General features: G+C 37.5%; 2 protein-coding genes across 2 annotated transcripts in view; one reads left to right on the top strand and one right to left on the bottom strand.

Moving 5' to 3' along the window:
• The window catches only part of LOC308691067 (serrate RNA effector molecule homolog), a 33,545-nt gene extending 23,537 nt beyond the window's left edge, over positions 1-10,008 (bottom strand). Inside the window, exons 1-5 of the mRNA XM_081365936.1 lie at positions 9,915-10,008; positions 9,763-9,794; positions 8,916-9,070; positions 8,410-8,553; positions 998-1,144 (exon numbers count right to left, since the gene is read on the bottom strand). Of these exons, the coding sequence (XP_081222062.1) occupies positions 998-1,144; positions 8,410-8,553; positions 8,916-9,034 (410 nt within the window). The 5' untranslated portion in view covers positions 9,035-9,070; positions 9,763-9,794; positions 9,915-10,008. The remainder of the gene's footprint in view (positions 1-997; positions 1,145-8,409; positions 8,554-8,915; positions 9,071-9,762; positions 9,795-9,914) is intronic.
• A 700-nt stretch (positions 10,009-10,708) lies between these two features.
• prdx4 (peroxiredoxin 4) lies at positions 10,709-27,433 on the top strand. The gene is made up of 7 exons (XM_081365468.1): positions 10,709-10,998; positions 11,546-11,663; positions 13,249-13,365; positions 16,543-16,665; positions 25,714-25,844; positions 27,130-27,164; positions 27,297-27,433. The coding sequence occupies exons 1-7, from the start codon at positions 10,791-10,793 to the stop codon at positions 27,345-27,347; spliced, it is 783 nt and encodes a 260-aa protein (XP_081221594.1). The 5' UTR covers positions 10,709-10,790; the 3' UTR covers positions 27,348-27,433.
• Positions 27,434-27,647: the final 214 nt, after the last annotated feature.

Genomic DNA, 27,647 nt, shown 5'->3' on the forward strand with positions numbered 1-27,647 from the left:
ATAACAACAAAATGTTGTGCTTTTGAAAAATAATGGTGCTTTCTGTCTATTCGGTCTCAGTGAACTTGAGCACATCACATTAATGAACCGAAGCTCAGCGTATACTTGCCTCACAGGCAAGACACGAGAAATATCTCTATAGAAAAGTTGAAATGTCTACATTTCAATAAACTCATTAAATTGATTCGATTGGTAATTATGTAATCCGTAGGCTATGAAACGTGCATATAGACGCGTCCACTACTGCGGAGATGACGAGTCAGCATCGTTAACAATCTCTGCAGCCGAAAATACAGAAAACATTACCAATAAATGTAAATGTTTAGACAGTTTTGTTTTTTTCACAACTCATTCATAATCCTTACATTTGCCGGTGCGCTGTGGCAAGCTTTATGTGTGCGTTTGAGCGCTGATTAGGCTTTCTATTTTATATATAATTAAAGGCGCATTACTTATGATTTATGGCTTATTAAAAGCACACTATGCAAGATTTGTACCATAGTATAACAGCTTCGAAATCATTTCGATGGTAAACGAACTCGTAGTAGGGCGAATCATCCCGATAGCAAAGCAGGGGGGGGGACGTCGCTGGCAAAACCAGCAATGCAGGTTTGAAAGGTGGCGCCCCGACAAATCTCGCAAGAATCATGACTTGCTTTACGTTACATACATCAACAACATATGAAGCAGCCTTTATGGAAGACACTAGCACGCATTTCAGACGTGAATCATGGCAGAGTTGACGGAGAAAAGAAAGCGCGGACGGAAGAGTGCAGAGACGGCTCTGTGTGAGTGGTATTTACGTCAGTAACGTTAAATACAAGTACTCCACAGAGTCGCTGTTTGAGAAAAACGGAAACTGCATAGTGTGCCTTTAATATAAACGCGTGATTAGTCGACCAATGACTTAAATAAACGACTAGTCGACCAAACATTTTTTTAGTCGAGGGCAGCCCTAGAAGTGATGGATTTACAGCTGCTCATTTCCTTCTCTCACCTGGCCTGAATGGGGATCCCATGGTGAGGCTGCATGAGGTGCATGTCAGGGTGACCCCAGGGCTGCGGGGGGGCATAACTGGGTCCTCCACCGCCTCCATAACCAAGATCATAGCCACCATGGTACGGGTCGCCTCCATGGTCATCCCTGAGAAAAACAAATGAGAGGGAGGAAGAGATGCAGAGTGAGGTTATGGTCTAAGGTGCTCCATTTGTTTTCCCAAAGCAAATAATCAGTCTACAATAGAGGGAATGCATTGACGTCACTTTAACTACTTTGCTTAGTGCTGCAGGGATGACACATATTTGTAGGCCAAAACCTGCATTATAGCACTTCCAGTTCCACCATCCTGAAGTCAACAGGGTTTTTTTTTTTGGTTAACCTGTTAACCGTTGCCAGTGCGCGGGCGCACTGAAGCGTTTTTTTTTATAAATAGTTCAAAGTTACTATCAGATTTAATGTTATACCTTGACAAACTATACATCATTACAAAGATATAAGACTCAAGTTTCAGAATTTGACCACTATTGTATTCTGAGAAACTTATAGCGACAGTTATTTCTTAAGTCGCGTCTGAGCGCGTTGTTGTCTTTGGAGCTCCATCGATTGATTTATAATTCTTGATTTCTCTTTAAACTCACTTACAACCAACATTTTCTACTTTTCCTCACCTCATAGTTATAACGCGGATTGTTGAGCAGACGCGTCTCAAGCCTTGTGATCCAACGCTGGATACTCTTATAGGTTACGTCCGTGGATCACGGCTGAACGCGTCTTCTCCGCACTCATTTAAGTTACAAACAAACATTTTTTCGCCTATCGTGCGTCTACTCTACACCCGTACCACTGAAAAGACGGATTATATCCAAGACTTAAGCCATAAATTAGTATTAATATTGATAGCACCACTGGTAGCGTCGTTGCTAACTTAACTTACTGTCCATCTGTTAAAATGGCGAATATATCAAATGTAAGTAGTCTACCTTTTGGTGCAGGTGAGGACACATTTGAGCTGCACGCGGTGCAGTCTGAGCTGGAAGCTGTTGAGAAACAGATCCACGACCTTTTAGTAAGAAAAGCCGAGCTGATAGACCGGCGTTTGGCTCTCGAAACATCACGTGCCGAGGCACACAAATCAGAGATTAATGTTACTAACCCGCTGACTCCGACCTCGTCTACTCCGTGCGTTCCTCAACATCGGTCCCGAACGTCGAGGTCGCGATCAGCCATGGTCTCGTTCACTCCGGCTCCAACATGCCATCACGAAGCCTGGATTTTTCCGCAGCGGAAGTCGCGAGTCAGGTCTAGACCAAGAAAACTCTCTCCGACCCTCCCGGTTTTCGAGATATCCACACAAAACCGCTTCTCCCCTCTTCGCGAAACAGAACGCGATGCTGTGATCATCGGCGATTCCATCGTTCGACACGTACACGTTACGTTAAATAAAAGTAAGGTGCATAGTCACTGCTTTCCTGGTGCTCGTGTTTCTGAAATCGCTGCTCACGTTCCCGAGATTCTGAACGAGCGCGTCGGAACCGTGGTCCTGCACGCGGGAGGGGCAGACATCAGACTGCGCCAGACGGAAGTTCTGAAGAAAGACTTCAGGAATCTGATCGATACGGTACGCAGCACATCGCCTGATATAACGATTATTGTGTCAGGACCGCTTCCCACGTATCGACTAGGTCATGAAAAGTTTAGTAGATTATTTGCGCTTAATGAATGGTTAATGTCATGGTGCAATGAGCAGAAACTTCTCTTTGTAAATAATTGAAATCTGTTTTGGGAGCGTCCTAGGCTTTACCGTGCTGATGGCTTACACCCAAGCAGATTCGGATCGGATCTTCTGTCAGATAACATCTCCAAAATGTTAAATACCTTTTGACTAGTAAACAAAAGTCCAAATCATAGTCTCTGCTGCACCAATTTAACTGATATAAATAGTGTAGAACATTGCATAGAAACTGTGTCTATTCCTCGTTTAGTGAGATCAAATCATAAATCTACTGCAGGATCTAGAAAAAATCTAATTGTTATTAAACCAGAAAATGTTGCTATTGGTAATCAAAAACAATTTTTAAAGCTAGGTCTTCTAAACATTAGATCACTCACACCTAAGGCAGTTATTGTAAATGAAATAGTCACAGATAATAGCTTCGATGTACTTTGCCTTACTGAAACCTGGCTTAAACCAAATGATTATTTTGGTTTAAATGAGTCTACTCCAGCAGGATACTCCTATAAGCACGAGCCCCGTCTGAATGGTCGTGGCGGCGGTGTTGCAACAATCTATAGAGATTTTCTCAATGTTACTCAGAAAACGGGTTATAAGTTTATTTCATTTGAAGTACTTGTACTAAATGTTACGCTCTTAGATGTTCGAAAAACATCCCTATTATCTCTAGCCTTGGCTACCGTATATAGACCGCCTGGGCCTTACGCTGATTTCCTAAAAGAGTTTGCAGATTTTCTCTCAGACCTATTAGTTAACTTCGATAAAGCATTAATTGTTGGAGACTTTAATATCCATGTAGATAATCAAAATGATGCGTTAGGGGCTGCGTTTACAGATTTATTAAACTCCTTTGGGGTCAAGCAAAACATTACCGGACCGACTCATCGATTTAATCATACACTCGATTTAATTATATCACATGGAACCGATCCAACTGATATAGATATCATTCCACAAAGTGACGATGTCACTGACCATTACATGGTAACTTGCATATTACGTACTCCTGTAATATATCATGCTGCGCCGCGTTATCGATTAGGCAGAACAATCCTTCCATCCACCATAGATAATTTTTCAAACAGCTTATCGGATCTGTCTCAGCTGCTCAGTGAACCCAAACAAACAGATGAACTTGAGGAATTAACTAGCACTATGAGCACCATTCTCTCTGGATCATTGGATATTGTTGCGCCCATTAGATTAAAAAAGGTCAGAGAGAAAAGTAAAGCACCATGGTACAACAGTACTACGCGTGTTCTAAAGAGAGAAACCCGTAATTTAGAGCGTAAATGGAAACAAACCAACTTAGAGGTCTTTAGAATCGCATGGAAAGACAGTATGTCACGTTATAAAAAGGCCCTAAAAGCGGCCAGGGCTGAGCATCTACGCAAACTAATAGAAAACAACCATAACAATCCTAAGTTCTTATTTAACACCGTGGCGAGACTAACAAATAAACAGATGTCTCCTGAACAAAGTATTCCATTACAGTTTAGTAGTAATGATTTCATGAAGTTCTTCACTGAGAAAATAGAAAACATCAGAACCACAATTGTAAACGTTCAATCCTCAATCGCGCCTTATAATTCAGCCTCAATTATCACGCCGCAAGAACAATTACAGTGCTTTTCAACTATAGAACAAAAAGAGTTAAATAAATTTATCATTTCCTCTAAAACAACAACATGTTTATTAGATCCCATACCAACTAAACTATTGAAAGAAGTGTTACCTGTAGTGGAAGAGCCTCTCCTCAATATTATTAACTCGTCTTTATCTTTAGGTTATGTTCCAAAAACATTTAAACTGGCAGTTATAAAACCTCTCATTAAGAAACCACAATTAGATCCGAATAATCTAGTAAATTATAGACCCATTTCAAATCTACCTTTTATGTCTAAAATACTAGAAAAAGTTGTGTCCGCTCAACTGGGCTCTTTCTTACAAGAAAATGACACCTATGAAAAGTTTCAGTCTGGATTCAGGCCGCATCATAGCACTGAAACTGCGCTCGTTAAAATCACAAATGATTTACTTTTAGCTTCTGACCAAGGCTGTATCTCAATATTAGTTTTACTTGATCTTAGTGCTGCGTTCGATACTATAGATCATACAATACTCTTAGATCGACTACAAAATTATACTGGTGTTCAAGGACAAGCATTAAGCTGGTTTAGATCGTATTTATCTGACCGCTACCATTTTGTTTATTTAAATGGAGAAAAATCTATCATAACTCCAGTAAACTATGGAGTGCCGCAGGGATCTGTGTTAGGCCCTCTATTATTCTCAATATATATGCTACCACTTGGAAATATTATAAGGAAACATGGAATTAGTTTCCATTGTTATGCTGATGACACTCAAATCTATATTTCATCACGGCCAGATGAAAACGCTAAATTATCCAAATTGACAGAGTGTGTTAAAGATATAAAAGATTGGATGACGCATAATTTTCTTTTATTAAATCCAGACAAGACAGAGGTACTACTTATCGGTTCAAAAAACCACCCACAAAACCTCTCACAATACAACTTTAACATAGTAGGGTGTCCTGTTACTTTATCCTCTACAGTAAAAGACCTGGGTGTTATATTAGACTGCAACCTGTCTTTTGAAAATCATATTTCATATGTTACAAGAACAGCCTTTTTCCACCTTAGAAACATTGCTAAGCTACGTAATATGCTATCAGTTTCTGACGCAGAAAAGTTAGTTCATGCATTCATGACCTCGAGACTAGATTACTGTAATGCGTTATTAGCCGGTTGTCCTGCATCCTTAATAAACAAGCTACAGTTAGTCCAAAATGCCGCCGCTAGAGTTCTAACTAGATCAAGAAAATATGATCATATAACACCGATTTTATCATCCCTACATTGGTTACCTATAAAGTCCCGTATTAATTACAAGGTATTGCTACTGACTTATAAAGCCCTAAACGGCTTAGCTCCAGTTTATTTAACGGATCTTCTATCGCCCTATAATCCATCGCGCTCTTTAAGATCACTAAATTCGAGGCTTTTGGTCATACCTAGGATATCTAGGTCCACCAAAGGAGGGAGAGCATTTTCACATTTAGCACCAAAACTCTGGAATAGTCTTCCGGATACTGTTCGTTGCTCAGACTCGCTCTCCCAGTTTAAAACTAGATTAAAGACACATCTCTTCAGCCAGGCATTCATATAATACTTTTAATCCTACAGTTAAATCCGACCTCTAGTTCATAAACGCCAGAGGAGAACTGGCCCCCGACTGAGCCCGGGTTCTCCCAAGGTTTTTTTTTTTTCTCCATTAGGTCACCTGATGGAGTTTTTCGGTTCCTTGCCACTGTTGCCTTTGGCTTGCTCAGTTGGGGATATTTGGGGATATTTAATTAAATTAATCAATCAACGATACTATTGATCAGCATTACCGAACGTAGACGTTCCACTAGAAACAAACATTGATGTATTGTTCTAATTTATTACTGTGAAGCTGCTTTGATACAACCTGTGTTGTGAAAAGCGCTATATAAATAAACTTGACTTGACTTGACTTAATTTGTGTCAGGAGTTATGAAATGAAAAAATGAGTCGATACCTTTGATATGAATTATGCGCGTCAGCCGCTTTCATTCATAAAAAAACTCCCGTGCCGTCGTCATGACAGCGATACACAAAACAACGTCCTTCCGGGCTTTTAGCTAAAAAATGTGCAGATTTGGAGAAATATTGATATATTCTCATAGGTTTACATCAGATTTCTATAGACAGGAATAATATTTATTGAATTTATATCCAAATGCGTCGATGTAATCATTATGAGCGTTTGTATACTCTGTTAATGTGTTTTCAATTCATACCAATAGCCTGAGGGCGCCCTCGCCGCCCTGTGCACAGTATTAGAACATGAAGAAGTGCCATAATCATGTGACAATCCAGGAAGCCTCGAACACACACACAGCTAACAACAGATCGCGCTGTAACTATGGCTGTAACATGGAGATACAGTCGTTTTGAAGACAATAAACATGTTTGCTATGATATTTGAGTTACCTGTGTTTTTCAATCCATGCCAGGTATTTCCATAATAATAGATTATATTTATAATGTAATGCTAATCTATATAGACTATCATTGTGCAGAACAGTATACAATAGTATATTTTCTGTCTGATTTTTTTATCTGAAGCCAAATTAGATCACAGAAAATTATTTAAAATACTCGATTTGCTTTATAAAGTAAGTTTATAAGCACAAACATGGTTTTAATCTCATAAATTGTCGTGTATTGATGGTGTGCTAAGCTAACATGCTAGCTAGCCCTAGGTGCACCTGCCACCTAGAAGTTATATTTTTATTATTTTTTGAATGCTTACTGAAATGTTTCTTTATTCAAGAAATGCATTTAAAACAGTTTAGAATGTGAGGTGAACTTTGAGAAAAGAAATTAGTGACTGAAACCATATGAATAGCATGTGAATAGCCAGTCGTTAGTAACTATAATGCAGACAAAAGAAATGCATATTTAGAGCCATAGCCAGGCTGGAGAAGTGTGAATGTGTGCAGGGGGAGACTGAGACTGAATGGGGCTCGTTTGCACCACAAAACAATAAAGACAATATACTGCATAGATGGTAAGAAGATGACAATAAATATCAGTAGCATTTTAGCATCAAATCAAAATAAAGTCACATGACATGGTCTTGAAAAACATTTCACTAAATACAGAGTTTTGGACTTATTATCTTAAGATTTTAAACATAAAATGTTTAGACATGTGGCATTAGCTGTAGTGCATTTCTAGATTGCTCCAGTGCCAACTTCAATTTTATTTTCATGAGGATGTTTCATAAAAAATAATTTCTAATAACTTTACAAAACTTTGAAGCTATTTATAACAATTTTTGTCATTATGACAATAATTAATTCTACATTACAATAAACAGCCAGGTGTCAGCTTTCAAATGAGATCATACTTGTGCTTTTAGTACAAAGGGTTCATGAACTGTATCTGTTTCAGTTTGGGTACGTCATTTTTTGGGATTTTTCAAAAGTGGGGTTGCAGCTTAACAGGTTAAATGCTTGAAACAAGTCTGCGGTGAACACAAGCTCAAGATATTTTCACATTTTATTCCAAGACATAAAATAAATTAATAACTGTGATTTTTTTAATTAAATTGTGTAAAGCTTTTCTTGGGAAAAAAAAAAGTTTAAATGATAATATTCTGTGTTTACAGAGATACAGTGTTTACAGAGATTATCTGGGACATTAAACGTCAAACTGGAAAACTCATCCACTCATTATTTCACTTTCACAGCCTCATTTAGTTTATAAATCATGCTTTTTCAAACTATTTCAACAAACTTTCAGGGATTTTTTTTTTTATTATTAAAACTGAAAGATGTTGGAAGCTTGATGGTGGAGACACTGATGTACTGTGAGTGTGGTGTAGTACGTTTACTTATTTTACTTCTGCTTAGGACTCCAAATTCATAAAAATTGTGTTCATTTGTGAAGATTATCATTAACAAAACAATTAAGAATTATAAACTTTTGTTGGTCACAGAGCTTGTTTTCTGCTATAATTCAAAAGCCAATAGAAAAATCATATTGGTTTTAACCAAGGGAAACGCTAATTTCCAGGCTAGCCTACAAAACTACATCAACGCAGCACTGAAAGGTCTTACCAGTCTCTCCTCATGCGCTTCTGCTGGGGGCTCATGTCATGACGTGGAGGTGAGAATCTCTCTCGTCTGCCTCTCTCGTAGTCCCGGTACTCTCCTCGACTGCGCCGCTCACGGCCCCGGTCCCACTCTCTTGCCGAGGGCCGTCAGTAAACGACAACCACAAGAAATATATAAAAATGTGCAAACATACAAGCCTTTTGACTAATATCATACCCCAAGAAATTCAAATGGGGACCTGAATTATAAATACCACTTGATGTGGTTGAAAAAGTAAGAATGTATTAATTCTGAGTTTTGTTAGTGATAAAAGCTGTAAAGTGTGGTGTTGCATGAATTTGACAAATATATGGCGTGTGTGTCTATATGTGTTGTTCTATATACTGTTGACATTTAATTCAGAACTGATTAGAATGTAAATGTGAGCCAATGTAAGTCGCTTTGGATAAAAGCGTCTGCCAAATGCATAAATGTAATTCCTTTATGCAGGTTAATACCCTATTCCTCACCTGTCATTCCAGTCATCTCTCCGACGGTCCTCTCTCTCCCGGGAACGGTCATAGTCGCTCCTCTCTCTGCGGAATTTGTCTCTGCGTCTGCGGTCGTACTCGTCATCGCTGTCGCCCATGGTGTTTAAATAAGGACGCGTATCAGAAGAGGTTTGCTGTGATACACAACAGAGAGGAGATGAATGTTTATTATTGACAGATTGTGTCTATACTCGACTTAATGCATAAATCACAATGTGTCACACAAGTGCATCAAAATTCTACATTTCTCTTAAAGGGACAGTTCAAGCAAAATGTTTAATTCTGTCATCATTTACTCACCCTTAAGTTGTTCCAAACCTACATGAATTTCTTTCTTCTGCTGAACACGAAAGAAGATTTTTGAAAAATGTCAGAATTTACTAACATAGTATTTAAGTTAATGGGGTCCATCAACTGTTTAGTTAACCATATTCTTTCAAATATATTTTGTGTTCAGGAGAAGACACTCATACAGGTTTGGGACTTGAGGAAGAGGAAATGACAGAATTTCGTTTTTGTGAACTATCGTTTTAAAACACTGACTTGACATCCTTTTTGTGTGTGTAATAGCTTATGTGCAGATACAGAGAGCACCGTGTATTAAATTAATAATATAACTATGAATACACAAGTCATATCAGTAATACACAGACTACGCACACAATAGCCAGCGCCATGCGCGCGCGCGTCCAGCTCGTGACCCGGTAAACCAACCATCAACTTAACCAGAAAACCAGTGTATAGTAAATTATCAAACATTTTAGATACCCAAAGAACATGTAACGCGATTATACACAGATTAAGAACAAATGGCACGTATTCATACCGGCTCCGTCGAGTTACGTAAGGAAAAAGCCGCTAACCGCAACAAAGAGGGACACGTTCAGACAAACTTGGACAAATGTGACGTATAACTTTTAGTCAATGTTTAAAATTAGTGGTAAGACACACAATAATAGTTGTATGTCCAATACTAACCAATAACTAGGCTTAAAAGGTTTTAGTCTGGTGAACTCCCGCCAGCACACGACCGTCCTGAACTACAGCAGCAGCGGAAGTGACGAACATATACCGGAACTACAGCGCCACCGTGTGACTGGATGACCGCAGTACTACTGAACAATGGCCTTGGAAATGTGCGTTTTTTTTCTAAGAAAAACAAAACTAATCATTTACGTGAATATAGTTTTAGCTAAAATAGAAAAAAAAAATCTTTAAAAAAAATAAAAAATTACAAGGAAATTCAAATAGATGTATTGGTCTGACCGATCATCTTTTAAATTAGTAACAGAAATTAATATTTATTAGCAAAATTGGTCAGTTTTAAAAATCTACCAAGTCAACAGATATGGTAAAAACTAATTTCAAAATTTGAGTACACACAAATAAAGTTTTATTTTGTAAAATCTTATAAACATTAATCAGAGTAAAAAAATGCAAGTTATGCTATCAGATTAAAAAGAAATATTAAAAAAAAAACACTCAATTTGTGAAATCGAGCATAGACAAACCAGATGCTAAGACATTTTCAAATTCATGTTAATTTTTCAGTTCGATAAAACTAATTAAAACTGTTTTTTTTTAAAACGGGTATTATTAAATGGTAATTTATTAATAAATAAATTAAATAATTCTTCATTTGTGCATCACTGATGGATTCTAATGGATTGAAAATGGCGCGCTGGAGCGGAAACCTCCAGATCTCTACATCATATACATCACGTGAGACCCGCTCAATAGAATGCGGAGCAGTCGATCCGTCTATCATACAGATCAGTGACGTCTCCGTGCGCGGCGCCAGATAGAGGAATAATAATCAAACTGAGAGAGACGTGCTTCCTGCAAGACGCAGCAATGGATGTCCGTCGCTACTTTAAAACGCCCAGAGAATGGCTCGGCGTGGCGTGCACACTGCTATTAATCACTGAATCGGTTGTGTGTGACGGTGCAAACGGGAGGAAGGAGCAGGAGTGTTATAATTATGCCGGTGGACACGTTTATCCCGGAGAGGCTTTCCGCGCTCCCGTCTCTGATCATTCCTTGCACCTGAGCAAAGCCAAAAGTGTGTTTCGCGTATTTATGCATTTTCAAAGCACATGCATTCTCAATGTATAAGTTTAATGAAAAATTTGATCTTACCGATTTTTCTTAATCTATTAATTGTAAACTAATGTTATTTTGCATGCATCTCTAGTTATAACAGCTGTCAATATTTACTAATTAGCCTGTTAGCATTTTCTCTTATTTGATAAATATGTGGAGTGATTTCAAATGAACGTCTATTTGATTGCTATATAACTTATTTTGAGAGAATGGAAGTTACATAAATTCAATATTATGTCTGCATGAAAGTTCACATCAGCGTTTGAGTTATTAATATGTGCGCTGTTTGTTTGTGCAGATCGGCTCTTTCTGACTCGGTTTGTGTTTTTTGATCAATCTTTTAAGGACACGTCATGGTTTAAGACTTCGATCCAAGACAATTTTTTCAGCATGCATTAAGAAGACTGTTGAAGCTCTTAAAGAGACAGTAGTTCATACATGCATGTACACAAGCTGAAAGATCTGCATTAATAATGTACTAAACTTTCTGTTTCTTTCTTTTCTAGTTTCAAAACCAGCTCCACACTGGGAAGGGACAGCTGTGATCAATGGAGAGTTTAAGGAGCTGAAACTGTCAGATTACAAAGGAAAATACCTGGTTTTCTTCTTCTACCCGCTGGACTTGTGAGCATGCTTTGCCTACATAACGTACACTACCTGTCAAAAACTGGGAATCATTAAAGGAGAACTCCGGTCAATTTTAACATTGAGCTCATTTTTTTGTAAATTTGGAGTGCTGTCAATACAGAGAACAACGACAAAAATCGGTGTTGCCTACACCGTGTTATCCTCTTTTTAAAATTTGCACCCTGTTGACTTCAATGGGGCAAGTTTTAAACCTGCTTTTAGCCTCTTAACATCCTTGATGTGTCATTACAAGTGCACAGCTAATGTGAGTGATTCCTTTAGAGTGATCACGAGTTAATCTGACTGCAGTAGATGTGAAAGATATTAATAAAAATGATGTTAATTCCGCCAGCGCTCATACCTGTGTTTACATCCTGTTTTCGGTCGAAGTCCATAGTAATCGATTGTCGAGTTCACGCGCATAGGTTATCACGCGTGTGAACTCGACAACTCGACTCGTTTTTTATTGATTTTTAAGTTGTTTGTTTTTAGGTTCTTCTTAAGGTTCTTTTACAAAGACCACATTTAATATTTTGAGAGCACTTTATTCAGTATGAGTATTTAATTATTTGTTCCTATGTATTGTGGAGTGTTCTATGTTGTGTGTTTTTGTATTGGATGCCATAGTCATTGCACTGTAAAACAAATTTACCTACGGGTACAATAAAAGGAACCTAACCTAACCTAACTCGACAATGGAATACTGTTAACTCTAAAGGAATCACTCACATTAGCTGTGCACTTGTAATGACACATCAAGGATGTTAAGAGGCTAAAAGCAGGTTTAGTACTTGCCCCATCGAAGTCAACAGGGTGCAAATTTTAAAAAGAGGATAACTCGGTGTAGGCAACACCGATTTTTGTCGTTGTTCTCTGTACTGACAGCACTCCAATCAAAGCTGAATTTTCAGCATCATTACTCCAGTCTTCAGTGTCACATGATCCTTCAGAAATCAGTCTAATATATGATGATTTGCTGCATAATAATTTTGTGGAAACCAAAATTCTTTGATCCCGAAAAAATAAAAAGTTGAAAAGAACAGCATTTAATTTAAACTAGAAATCTTTTGCAATATTGTAAATGCGCACGTCTTTGACACTTTTGGTCAATTTAATGCATTCTTGATGAATAAAAGCATTGATTCTTTTTTTTTTTTTTTTTTTTTTTAAACCTTCTTACCCCCAACACTTTTAAATGGTGTTGTATCACGGTTTCCACAAAACTGTTTTCCAGACAAAACTGTTTTCCAACATTGATAATAATCAAATACATTTTTTTGAGTTGCAAATGATCATATTTGAGTGATTTCTGAATGATCATGTGACACTGAAGACTGGAGTAATGATGCTGAAAATTCAGCTTTGATCACAGGAATAAATTACATTTTACTATATATACACAGCGATTTGAAAGCGTAATATAATATTTAGCAATATAACTGTTGTACTATATTTTTGACTAAATAAATGCAGCTTTGGTGAGCAGAAGACTTTCAGAAAAATAATTATTCTAAACTCTTTGAATTTAGAACTCTCTTATTTCTCATGAATCTGATTACACTGTTGTATTATTGATCCACAGCACATTTGTGTGTCCTACTGAGATCATCGCCTTCAGTGATCGCCTGCACGAGTTTCAGGACATCAACGCAGAGGTGGTCGCTTGTTCGGTGGACTCGCAGTTTACTCACCTGGCCTGGTTAGGACACACACACTCTCTGGGTCTACATATGTGTTTAAAGGGATAGTTCACCCAAAAATCAATATTAGCCCATGATTTACTCACCCTGAAGCCATCCAAGGTGTAAATGACATTCTTCTTTCAGACGAATACAATCTGAGTTGTATAAAAAAATGTTTAGCTTTATAATGGGAGTGAATGGGCAGTGCCGGCCCGTGGGGTTGTGGGGCCCTAGGCAAGATCATGAAAATTGGCCCCACTGGAGTAAAAAACTCTCATAACAATTTTATGAAGGAAGAGAAAGCACATGATACGACAATTTCAATATTTAAGTTTGTAAATGTGTATTAAGTGTAGCATTCAAAAATGAAAAAAATATTTACATGAAACTCAAATAAATGAAATAAAATGTATAAATTGTACATAAATTATAATATATATATATATATATATATATATATATATATATATATATATATATATATATATATATATATATATATATATATATATATATATATATATATATATATATATATATATATATTAAAAAAATTAGGCTATAGATTGCTCAATATATAAGTTTATAAAAGTTTAACATTCAACGTACATATGAAAAAACACTAAGAAACTAAGAGATTTTTAGCATAGCCCTAGCCTAGTACATAAAAGACAGAAAGCACACATAAAAAATAAAGCATAAAATAAAGCATAAATTAAAGGTATTTTTGTAAATGCAGTAGTAATTATGCATGACTAGAAATGCAGTAGGCTACTACATTTGAACTTTTTACTGATGATCACAATAATAAAAATGTTTTGTATTATTTTTAAATGTTTAAATATTAATTTGGAAAGAGGGAGAAACCTGTTTTTAGCAGGAAGGGAGAATGGATGGGGTGGGTTAGGACTGCATGATAATAATGGAACTGATAATCACAATTATTTTGCTCAAAATTATAATAGTGATTATTAATGACCATTATTCTCAGTTGAGAAATTGCAGAAAAAGAGACAGTTAATATAAATTAATTGCATAAATAGCCTATTAAAAGGGGTAAAACGGCCATTTTGAGGTCTGAGATGGTCCACCTTAATTTTAAAAAAAACTACGATAACTTCATCAGAGAATTAAAATCTATACAAAATGCATGGGTAGATAATTCTTAACACGCTGAATGTGGCCCAATTTTTCCATGTCTGTCTGTCTGCGACTGCGATCATGGGCATTGTTACATTTATTAGTAAAACTAATAATAGGCCTACAGCAATAAATAACGCACTATTTATAGAAGTCAGAAGAACACACCTTTACTTTGAGCTTGTCTTTATTCCTCAACCACTTTCCTCTTCCTTTTTTCAGCTCCAGAAAGATGGCGTTTGGATGCCATTTCTACCACAGTTTAACATATTATTATTTATTCAATTAACTAAAAATAGCATTGCTGTATGACTACGACTCTGACGAGACTTTGTGACGTTATGACAGACAAGAGGCAATCCAAATGTGAAGTCGATATTACCATAGAGATTATAATATTTGGTATTTTATTTTTGACAGCACATTTTCTGTCATGCAAAATGCCTCATATAGGCCTAAGAAATTAAGCATTACTAAAGGGTAAGAGCACCACAAAAAAAAAATGTCTCTTGTTTCTAAAACGTGAGCATTTTGGAGAGAAGTGTGGTGGAATCCGTGGGTGTGAATACTGTGATAATTACGGTACTCGAGGTCTCCCACTATGTCTCGGGCGGTATTATGCAAATTAGCATGTGACGAGCTACTGTGTATATTTCTTATGTTTTTGTATTTTATTCGTTCTATTGTTATGTATTTATTATCTTTTTCGGAAATTTGTCATGTTTGAACTACACAGAGCTATCCTTTTTATATATGTTGTAGGTCTGGGTAATTTATTAGATACTCACCGTAGGGCTGTCAAAATTGCTCAAAAATTACGTTCGAATATTCCCTCTAAAAAACACACGAATATTCGAACTATTCGAACATCTGGTTGCGCATTTTGTCAATGACGTACATTACGTCAATAACAGGACAAATTAATACAAAGAGACATAACTACTTGTATAGGTAGTTTATTTAAGTTTAAACATATTTGACAACGTATTACATACACAAAAACAAACAAGTAAATCCAAGACCAAGACCGCAGACCTCACTCACTTTTGCTCGCTCACTCGCAAGCACTCTTTCTCTCTCTCGCCCTCACCCGCTGCGTTCACACACCAAACGCGAATAGAGCGTCTGCTGGCGCGAGTGATTTCAATGTTAAGTCAATGTAAAGACGCGTTTACGCGCGTCTGGAGGTCCTGTGGCGCGAATGAGGCGTCACGCTCTCCGAGCATCAAACTTTTGCTTTTGACGCGCAAATTCAAAATGTTTAAGAGTCCAACTAGACGCGAATCCGACATTGAACGCTCCGAGCGAGCTGTGCTGTGGTAAAAATTTAACTTTTCCTTGACATGAAACGCCAACGGTAAATAATCAAACCAGTGGAAGCCTGCAGTGCATGAAACTGCTGTATCTAACCTACCTTATTCATGCTGCGCAATATCTATTTAGTCAGTACTCTTTAGTAATGTTTCTGTTTACCGTTAACGTTTCTTCCTGTTACCTGTCCCTGACCCCTCAGGCAGCGCGCCCACTCGCAAAGCTGACAGCCGCGCCTCTGCTACCGCGGGCGTTTTTCCACATTCGAATATTAATTTTCACATTCGAATTTCTGTTTTTTAAAACTATTCGAATATATATTCGAATTTAGAATATTCGTTGACAGCCCTAACTCACCGTCTCTGTGAACTGTATCATGATTAGTCAGGTCCATGCAATGCGTCCGGCTTTTCCGACTGCGAAAGTCGAGATGCACGCACCTGAGTGAATTCTCAATATTATGCTCAATTAACGATTTATAAAATATAGTATTTGTTAGATACAGGGGCCCCCTCTGGCAAGGCGGGGCCCTAGGCGACCGCCTATGTCGCCTAATGGACGGGCCGGCTCTGTGAATGGGCATTGTTTTTTTATAGTGTCCATACAAGTGCAGGGGGTTAATAAATGCAAATCATGGGCTAATTTTCATTTTTGGGTGAACTATCCCTTTAAGATGATAGAATTGTGCATATGAAATGTTATATAAGTGAGGACTCATTGCAGATTTTTCTTTTCTTTTTCAGGATCAACACACCCAGGAAGCAAGGAGGTCTCGGACCAATGAAAATCCCTCTCCTTTCTGACCTCAGCCACCAGATATCCAAGGACTATGGAGTCTTTCTTGAGGATCAGGGACACACACTCAGGTACTACTACTACTAATAATAATAATTTTTATTTATATAGTGCCTTTCCAACACCCAAGGTCGCTTTACAAAGATAGGTTAAGGAACAGAACCAAATCAACATCAACATCACAATACACATCCCATGGCCAGAAAGTAATATACAGAAGTTGCTTACAAAGTTAGGATAAAGGGTTCGTTCACCCAAAAATGAAAATGCTGTCAGTAATTACTCTCTCTCTCATGTTGTTCAACCCCGTAAGACTTTCGTTCATCTTTGGAACACAAATTAAGATATTTCTGATTAAATCTGAGAGCTGGATCACTCCTCCATAGACTTCTAGGTAATTGAAACTTGCCGGTCCAGAAAGTTAGTAAAGACATTGTTAAAATAGTCCAAGTGACTACAGTGACTCATCCTTAAGTTTATCAAGTGACGATAATACTTTTTGTGCGCAAAAACCCCCCCAAAATAACGACTTTATTCAACTATTCATTTTCTTCTGTGGGCCTCGAGTGAGTTCATGTAGTGTAATGGCGCAGCGCTTCTGGGTTGTTCGTCACACACATGACCAGCGTCGGCCAATAGTGAGCCTACGTGCTGACGTACAACACAGAGGAAGTAGCCATCCTAGTTTAAAAGAAAAATATCTTAATTTGTGCTCCTAAGATGAACGAGAGTCTTACGGAGTTGGAACAACATGATGGAGAGTAATTACTGACAGCATTTTCATTTTTGGGTGAACTAACCTTTTAAAGATACAAACAAAGAGGGATTCAAACGGATAACATATCCATAACAAGGTACAATTTACAGACTGGAGAGTAATATTCAGAGAAAAAATGTGTTTTTGAAGGAGAGAAGGGTGGATGCTTGACGGATGTTTTGAGGATGAGCATTTCACAACCTGGGAAATGCCACAACACTGAAAGACCTTGCTCTCGTATTCACCAGACTAAACTCAGGGGTGACGAACAATCCCACACTAGAAGAGCGTAAGGTTGAGGGAAGTCAGATAAGTGTGTAGGGCCAAGGTTATGTAAGGGAGGATTAGTACCTTTGAAGTTTATATGCAAGGAAACTGGAAGGCGATGTGCTCATTCTTTCTTGTGTGAATGATCAAATCCTATATAAATAGCCTAATTTTGTGATATTTTAAATATCAATTAAATGCATTAAAGTCAGTAATGTATTTCAGATGTGTTATTTGTGTCTGTATTTGATTGGCATGTGCCACTGAATGTTTTGTAATACCAGTGCTACTTTGTTGTTTATCTTTCAAAGTCACAAACTGCCCATTCTTGGGAAAGACACGAAATAAATCTCTCATGGCTCACTACGAATAACGCATTAAAGACTCAAGAGGTGGTATAATGTGCTTTTCAAAAGATGTAAGATAAGTCTCTGATGTTCCCAGAGTGTGTGTGTGAAGTTTTAGCTCAAAATACCCCACAGATATTTTTATATAGCATGTTAAAGTTGTCACTTTTTGAGGGTGAGCAAAAACACAGTTTTTTTGTCTGTTCCTTTAAATGCAAATGAGCTGTTGCTCCCGGCACAGGGGGCGGAGCTTCAACAGCTTGTGTCCTTTTACCTCACACAGACACACACTGAAAATTTCAAAAACTTTTAGCATTTTATGTTCAAACCGGAGTCAGACAATGATGGAGAGACTCAAGAAGAAGTGACAACATGTAGAAGCAACAGGACATTTCTGAATGGTTAGTTAGTAGGTATGTGTTATCTTCTAGTCATTGATTAGCATATTCTGTCTTGATAATCTATAAATCGTGTTCAGGGGGCGGGGTTTATGTAAATTCTAGGGTTGGTGATGTCACTAACCCGGGAGGAATGTGGTGTAGTCTCTACCAGCCGTTTGTTGTAGTCCTTAAAAAGCCATTTCTTTAAAAGCAAATATCTCCCTTTGCTTTGAACTTTGAGTGTTGTAACTTTGCAGATGTTGTTTATGCTCAAACAGCAACATTACACACTAACTAAGTGAAATCATAATCAACCACCCCTTTAACAGTCGCGTCTGTTACTGTAAACTTTTATTTTTGCGTGATGCTGCACGGACGCACGCCAGTAGGTGTCAGTATAAGTGAGTGTAACACTAAAGCCACAGATGAGAATCTTGCGCTGGCCAATGTTTCAAGTCCTTACAAAAAGTGTTAAAAAAATCAATTATTAAAATCATTTGTTAGGCTACGTATCTGTAAAGGATTACATACCGAGTTACTAGCAATCTTCTTTATTGTACAAGTGCAAAAACATAAATTAGCACTGGTATCACAAAACATTCAGTGGCACATGCCAATCAAATACAGACACAAATAACACTTATTACTGACTTTAATGCGTTTAATTGATATATTTAAAATACTGGAGGTGTCACAACACACAGCGACATGTTCCTCGACTCAGTGTCAGCCAGGTGTCGTATCAGTGTCAGTGTGTCATGATAATGTCAGTGACTCATATCACTATCCACTGACACATGCCAATAAAGACCGGATGTACCAATAAGCATAGTGACGTGCCATTGGCTTCTGTGTGTCAGATGTCATTTCACTTTAATACCGCCTCTCACATGTAAAAAAAAAAAAAAAAACTTGATTTTTTTCAAAAAGAGAGTTCAGTATCGTGATATATACAGACCCTTTCAAAAAAATTAGAATATCATGGAAAAGTTTATTTATTTCCATAATTCCATTCAGAGCGTTAAACTTCCATAGATTATAGATTCAGGGCCCACAACTTAAACGATTTCAAGTATTTAGTTGTTTATTTGTACATAATTTGGGCTTCCAGCTCATAAAACCCACGAAAACAGGATTTAAAAAATTTTGAATATTACATGAAATCACACAGTAATTCCACAGTGATACCATGGTCATTGAACCAGGTTTTGGTTATTTTGGCAGTGTGGGCCCGTGCAAATCCTGCTGGAAAATGAAGGAAGCATGAAGTGCTCTGAACATGTCCTGGTAGACGGCTGCGTTGAGTGGACAGCACAGTGGACCAACACCAGCCGATGACATGGCTCCCCAAACCAACACAGACTGTGGAAACTTCACACTGGACTTCCAGCATCTTGGATTGTGTGCCTCTCCATTCTTCCTCCAGACTCTGGGACCTTGGTTTCCAAATGAGATCTCATCAGAAAAGAGGACTTTGGTCCACTGTGCTTTATTAAATCCAGAGCCAACGCAGCCGTCTACCAGGACATGTTCAGAGCACTTAATGCTTCCTTCATTTTCCAGCAGGATTTGCACCGGCCCACACTGCCAAAAGAACCAAAACCTGGTTCAATGACCATGGTATCACTGTGGAATTACTGTGTGATTTCATGTAATATTCAAATTTTTTTAAATCCTGTTTTCGTGGGTTTTATGAGCTGGAAGTAGGGCTGCAGCTATCGATTCTTTTTGTAATCGATTAATCTAGCACTTAATCGATCGATTAATCGAGTAATCGGATAAAAACTTTTAGTGTGTTTTTAAACAACCAAAACAAATAATGCATAACGAAAATGATGTGGCTGAAAAACTCCAACATTTGGCTTCAAAACTAAGCCTATTTATTGTAATTTTTACCCATTTAGTGTTTATAAGTGCCAGTGCCAACAATTATATAACAATACAGTTAAGTCAACTTTATACTGTAAAACATGTATAACATGTAAAACTGTGAATACAAACTTAAATAGTAAAGGCCATTTGCCCTTAGTTTTGTCTTCTTAATACAACATTACAAAAAAAGGATTGTAGTCAGGGGGCCAAAACTGATATTAAAACTTTGTCGGACACTTTTTGGTACAAGTATACAACCTATCCAGTATTAATATTTATCCCCTCAACATGTGTTCTAGCCAGGTTGTCAGCTTAGAAAATGTTTTTTTGTCCATTTTAACACTATATTCTTAAAAGTGGTAAAAGCAGATTTTTTCCCCCAAAGTGCTTCCATTTTCTTCCATGTTACCTATTGTAATTTTGGGCAAATGTGCAATATAATCCAATTTATGTGCAAGCATGATCGTTAAAAAATAATAATCAATAAATACCACAAGAGTATCACACCACAAGGGGCACTGTTGTGTCAGCACAGCTGTGATTTGGCAGTAGATTGAGGCAGCAGATCCAGAGAAGATGATCACAGCAGGTGTCAACAGTACAGTCTGAACAAAACTTTATAAAGGAGTGAATCACACAATCACACAACAGATTAACTTGATCTATTTGTCTACACAAACATTTACCTCAAGATTCTACCATTCTACCATCAAATGTTGCCAGAAACAGGTAAGCTAAACTGTTTTCCAACTAGCTATATACTTACCAGACATACACTCACCTAAAGGATTATTAGGAACACCATACTAATACTGTGTTTGACCCCCTTTCGCCTTCAGAACTGCCTTAATTCTACGTGGCATTGATTCAACAAGGTGCTGAAAGCATTCTTTAGTAAGGGTGTCACGATTCTCCAAATCCTCGATTCGATTACATTTTCGATTCTAAAGTCACGGTTCGATTCGATTCTCGATTTTAAAAAAATAAATTGAAAGCACAAGCTATGCCATTTTAAGACTTTTATGCAATATAATAATATCTGACCTTTGTTCGCAATACCACACACTACATTGTCAAATTTAAAACGTTTATTAACAACATAATGTAACAATAACTTATATCTTCAGTCAATTGGAAACTTAAACAATATAACCTATTACCTGGCTCCCTGGACTCCTCAGAGCAGTCACAGGCGAATAGCACGGCGTTTTAAATTGGGTTCCCACAGCGTTTGCAACGCAGTACGAGAGAACGTTCTCGTAAGGGAACGTAGGCTACTTGGTTACTTGCGTAACCTCGGTTCCCTTAGAGATAAGGGAACGAGTACTGCTTTGCCTTGCCGTGCTATTACTCTCATATCAGGTACTTCGCTTCAGTCGATTTAAACCTAAAATCCTTTGGCGAGTTTTTTGTGAATTATACTCTCCAGCCACATCCAAATTGGCGCGCTCGAGGTTGGCAGTGCGCCATGCGCTCCCATTGGACCGTACGCCACTGCTAACTCGCCATAGGTTCGTGCAGTTGCCGCAGCACAGACAATCAGCCCGCTCAGACGAGATATGATGCTCTCGCTGCAATGTGTTTTAAAATAAAGGCTTCAATATTCTCTAGAAAAGGAGTTTTACCTATTACAGGCAAGCCAGGCTGCCGTGACATGGGGGCGTGGCAGCATCGACGATTCCATTTTTTGATTCGATAATCGAGATTGAGCATTAATTTTGATCGATTTCGATTTAAAATCGAAATCGTGACACCCTTATTCTTTAGAAATGTTGGCCCATATTGATAGGATAGCATCTTGCAGTTGATGGAGATTTGTGGGATGCACATCCAGGGCACGAAGCTCCCGTTCCACCACATCCCAAAGATACTCTATTGGGTTGAGATCTGGTGACTGTGGGGGCCATTTTAGTACAGTGAACTCATTGTCATGTTCAAGAAACCAATTTGAAATGATTCGAGCTTTGTGACATGGTGCATTATCCTGCTGGAAGTAGCCATCAGAGGATGGGTACATGGTGGTCATAAAGGGATGGACATGGTCAGAAACAATGCTCAGGTAGGCCGTGGCATTTAAACGATGCCCAATTGGCACTAAGGGGCCTAAAGTGTGCCAAGAAAACATCCCCCACACCATTACACCACCACCACCAGCCTGCACAGTGGTAACAAGGCATGATGGATCCATGTTCTCATTCTGTTTACGCCAAATTCTGACTCTACCATCTGAATGTCTCAACAGAAATCGAGACTCATCAGACCAGGCAACATTTTTCTAGTCTTCAACTGTCCAATTTTGGTGAGCTCGTGCAAATTGTAGCCTCTTTTTCCTATTTGTAGTGGAGATGAGTGGTACCCGGTGGGGTCTTCTGCTGTTGTAGCCCATCCGCCTCAAGGTTGTGCATGTTGTGGCTTCACAAATGCTTTGCTGCATACCTCGGTTGTAACGAGTGGTTAGTTCAGTCAAAGTTGCTCTTCTATCAGCTTGAATCAGTCGGCCCATCCTCCTCTGACCTCTAGCATCAACAAGGCATTTTCGCCCACAGGACTGCCGCATACTGGATGTTTTTCCCTTTTCACACCATTCTTTGTAAACCCTAGAAATGGTTGTGCATGAAAATCCCAGTAACTGAGCAGATTGTGAAATACTCAGACCGGCCCGTCTGGCACCAACAACCATGCCACGCTCAAAATTGCTTATCACCTTTCTTTCCCATTCTGACATTCAGTTTGGAGTTCAGGAGATTGTCTTGACCAGGACCACACCCCTAAATGCATTGAAGCAACTGCCATGTGATTGGTTGATTAGATAATTGCATTAATAAGAAATTGAACAGGTGTTCCTAATAATCCTTTAGGTGAGTGTATAGCTAGGCTAATTTACTTTCATAATTACTAGCTTACTTACTAATAGGTAAATTAAGTTTTGTGCAGATGTGTAATGGAAATATTGTTTTTAATTTATTTGCTGCACAGCAGCCTATTTTACAGTCTGCTATAGCTAAAAGCGTTAATACGTTTGTTAGATAGCAAAGCCCTCAGCTTATGTCAGAGGACATTGTAGTGATCCACTCAGAAACCAATCAGACTAGTGTAGTGAAAAATGTATTTGCCTTCAGATGAGATAACATGGATCCAGAGGAAGCTGTAAGCCTAGCGTCCAAAGAAAAACAAATAGGAAGAGATATTGATTGGGAACAATGTTTCATTTGTCAAGACAAATATGGAAAATACAGCCAAGATAAAGCCCTTTGATTGAAGTGATTTTTCAGGAAGTGGTGTCTTTGTGCTCTTTCTGGAGATTATTGTAGTATAATATTGTGCAATATTTTTGCAATATAATCGACACACACCATTATTTGCATTGCACTTAGCTTGACCTTGCTTATTCAATCCATTCAGTCTCAAAGGGATGAGACTGACAACCTGAGAGCCAACCTCTGCCAACCTGAGAGCCACTGCTTTGATGGGGAAAAACATACCTTTGCCATAGGACTATTACATAGTTATTACTACTAACTAGTTACTAACCCCTAACCCTAAAGAAGTGAGAGAGCAGTTTTGTTAGGATGGAATTAATAACTATAGTGATATGTGAATGTAATATAATTTGTGTTACAACCTGGTACACTAATTAAGTCAAATAGCACCATAGACCATCATCTACAGTTCTAAATTTCCGCCTTAACATTAAAGTATTATAACTTGTGCAGCATTGCACTGTCTCTCCCTACAAGCTTTAAACTTGGCTTGACTCATTCCCATAGATATGGGTACTGATTGATAGAGGTTTTGGGATACTAGGTTATGTTTCCAAGCTGATATTCACTTTGAAAACTGGTTCTCTTTAGGCGGAGATAGTTTTTTTCATGTTCTAGTTCTGTTGTCTCTTACACTGTACAATAAATGTTCATTCTGACATCCCATGAGTGTTGGCTTTCATTTGATACCATTTTTATGAATATGGTCCTTGTGGTTGTGGAGATATTCAACATTTACTGTTGGCATGTCGTGTTGAGCAGGAAACCAAAAAATTGGCCTGAAATTGCTTGTACAAGTCACAAAAAAAAAATTCAGCTTGACAACCACCCTAATATCTTACCTATGGATGTCTTCTAACTAAAAAAATAGGGTGACAGCTTGTACCAAAACATGTCCGCAAAAGTCTTAACGGAAGCCCTTTTCAGAATTGGCCCCCTGACTATTGCACCTTCTGCAAATTACCCACCAGAGAACAAAAATAAATGAAATGAATATAAAATATCAAGCCAAACAGGTACACAATGTATACAATTTATATAAAAAAAAATAAGTGTAGCTTTGAAAAGGGGAATGTTTTATTGCAAATATGCATTTTGTTAAATAGAAAAAGAATAGCATTTTGTTTTTCACTTAGGCTAGTTGAAGTATATTAGCACGTTTTTATATTTTTTTTTGTTAATTTAAAATGTTCTATGCTCAATTACTTTGGTAGCCGATTATGTCTTCCCCAAAAGTACGAGTGGATTTGGAGAAGCAGGCTGGGGAGTTTCATTTTTTTTGTTGTTGTCTGTAACTATTTGGTACACGTGACATAGACAAGGTCTCGCAAAGACTGCAATACAATATTTGTTCCTCCATCACGTCTCGGTGAATACAGTGAATGCATGCTGAAATTATTGTTGCGTGGCTACACAAAAGTTTAAGCAAATGTGATGCATTGCCGCAATTGGTCTGACTGGCGCGTGAGAGAGACGAGGGTGCATGTGTGTGTGAAGGGGTTCTTTCTTTAGTGAAGGGGTTCTTTCTTTAGGCTATACGTGTACTTCTTAAAAACATCAAAGCTAAACATCATATCTAGTCAAATCGCATCACGACATCACTACAAATACAGTATGGGATTAAATTCAGCGAACATCAATGTATAGGCTTATAGTCAAAAAAAAAAAAAATGCGGGGGACAGAATCGTTACCTTGATTCAGCGACGCTGAAAGGAAGCGATCCCAAACTTTAGACATTCTCTGCCGTTTATGGACATCTACTCTCTGCCATCGCGCCAAATAAATTCAAAATGTATCACGCGCCATGGTGTGCTTCCTGAACACTGAACAACGGTCCGTGAAATCAGATCCCTGCGCGTATAGTGCGCATAGGAATTTAACGAGGCTTCGAGGCAGAGTTTTTGCCTCGAGGAATTTTTGTAATCGAGTAACTCGATGAATCGTTGCAGCCCTAGCTGGAAGCCCAAATTATGTACAAATAAACAACTTGAAATCGTTTAAGTTGTGGGCCCTGAATCTATAATCTATGGAAGTTTAACGTTTTGAATGGAATTATGGAAATAAATAAACTTTTCCATGATATTCTAATTTTTTGGAAAGGGTCTGTATATCGAATCGTAACATGAGGGTTAGGGTATAGTTACACCCCTAAAATCATAGATGTTCAATGAAAAATCAGAACCGTGGTTTTAAAGCATGTATTGCAATATGTTTTTATTCCCTGCTGTCTTCTAGAGGTCTGTTCATCATCGATGATAAAGGTGTTCTCCGGCAGATCACCATGAACGATCTCCCAGTGGGCCGCTCGGTGGACGAGACCCTCAGACTGGTGCAGGCCTTCCAGTACACGGACAAACACGGAGAAGGTACGGCATTTACTCATACTTTCACATCTGCCATTGCCTTCTTATTAAACCCCTAGTTTTATCTGAGAGACATTGTTTTAGACTTTAATCAGTTTTAATCTGAATGATGGATTATAAACAATGTTTGCTAGAGCTGCCAAAGTTAACCAATGTTTAATCTCTTTCAATACTTACAATATTTTAATGCAAACACAAAGTTTGAGATTGATTGGTTGATCTTAAATTCAAAATGGTAGAAAATGGGTTTTCATATTGCTTTACAGTTTACAGGGTTGTTATTGTCAACAAACCATTAAAAATACAGTAGTTTTCAAAAAGTGAAATACAGCTTAAATGTAATTATATACAAATATTACATGAAAAACTTGTAAAACTTAAATTAGAAATGTTGCCTTGGCAACTAAATAAGTTATTTAAATTACTAAAATTTAGTTATAAATTTTAAACTAAGTTAACTGAAATGACTAAAAACAAATAAATTATAGATATATAGAACTATTTAAAAGAAACTAATAAAAATGACAAAAAAAACTAAAATTAAAATCTAGACTAGAAATATAAAAATAAAAGCAAATTCAAAATATTAATAAATACTATAACAATAGATAAGTAATACTAAAATAAAACTGGTTCAGGAGTGTGATCAGATGACGAAGTGAATTATTATTATTATTATTATTATATATTAAATAATTATTATAATATTACTAAATAACATCTGGAGTATCTACCTATTTATTTCTAGTAATTGTGCTATGGAAGGCAATGACCAAAATTTAAATTCAGCTCAGAAATGGATGATTTGAAAGATTTAATTCAGAATTAAAGTAAACGCTTTACTTAACTAGCCAGAGAAATTAGTCTTTTTTTTTTTTACATGATTTAATAGTTAAAAAGAATAAAAAAAAAAAAATACTTTTCCAAGAAAAGTATGTTTCTCTTGCCAGAGTCCAGTATCTCTTAATCATATTTTATTTAATTGATATGGTTTAAATTCTCTTAACAAATTATAGAATAATTCATAATAATTTTATCAAGTCAACCGTAAATCCATTTGAGAGTTTTTATCTAAAACAAATTTTAAATTGTTTCTTTTATAGTTTTTTTTTTACTTATTACTCGCCATTAAAATAGCCAGGGAAGCTGGCATGGCTTTAAACACCAAACAACCAAAACGTTGTAATATAAATAGCTTATATCACACTTGAATAAGAGGTGTAAGAGCATGCATAAATGTAAGAGTTGTGTCTGTGGTGTTTCTGACTCTCTGTGTGTCTGATATCAGTGTGTCCGGCTGGATGGAAGCCTGGCAGTGATACGGTAAGATTTGATAAGATTTGACCTCGATTTCAGTGTGTGTGTGTGTGTGTGTGTGTGTGTGAGAGCGCGTGTACTGTATGTGTGTGTTTCTCTGCAAATATATAAAGTGTCTCTGTCTCTCTCTCCACACAGATCATCCCAGACCCCGCAGGCAAACTCAAGTACTTTGATAAACTCAAATGAGGTTAATGTTTCACTGGAGGTTTTTGTTCTGGTTTGTGGCCAATCGCTGTTTCCAAAGTGCAGAATAAAAGGAGAGTTTTGATAAACATGTAGTCTGTTCTGTCTTCTGCAATATGTGTCTGATTGTTCGTATGCCTGGAAAATAACTTGTTTCTCATGTCATAGAAATGAATGGAATATTAGCCATAAACAATAGAAAATTCAATAGAGAAAATTCTACCGCGCTTTCTAAGACAGACCGTTTTTGGGTAAAACTTAACAATAGAGTCATTTGTTGACATTATTTAATACATGAACTAA

Source organism: Scardinius erythrophthalmus (assembly GCF_964197995.2).
Source record: "Scardinius erythrophthalmus genome assembly, chromosome: 5".
Lineage (NCBI taxonomy): Eukaryota > Metazoa > Chordata > Actinopteri > Cypriniformes > Leuciscidae > Scardinius > Scardinius erythrophthalmus.

Bases quoted from the DNA above. Each gene is read 5' to 3' on its own strand.
- prdx4 (XM_081365468.1), top strand. From the start codon at position 10,791: ATGGATGTCCGTCGCTACTTTAAAACGCCCAGAGAATGGCTCGGCGTG. The intron at 10,999-11,545 runs GTGTGTTTCGCG...TTTCTTTTCTAG, and splicing joins GCACCTGAGCAAAGCCAAAA to TTTCAAAACCAGCTCCACAC. The intron at 27,165-27,296 runs GTAAGATTTGAT...CTCTCCACACAG, and splicing joins GGAAGCCTGGCAGTGATACG to ATCATCCCAGACCCCGCAGG.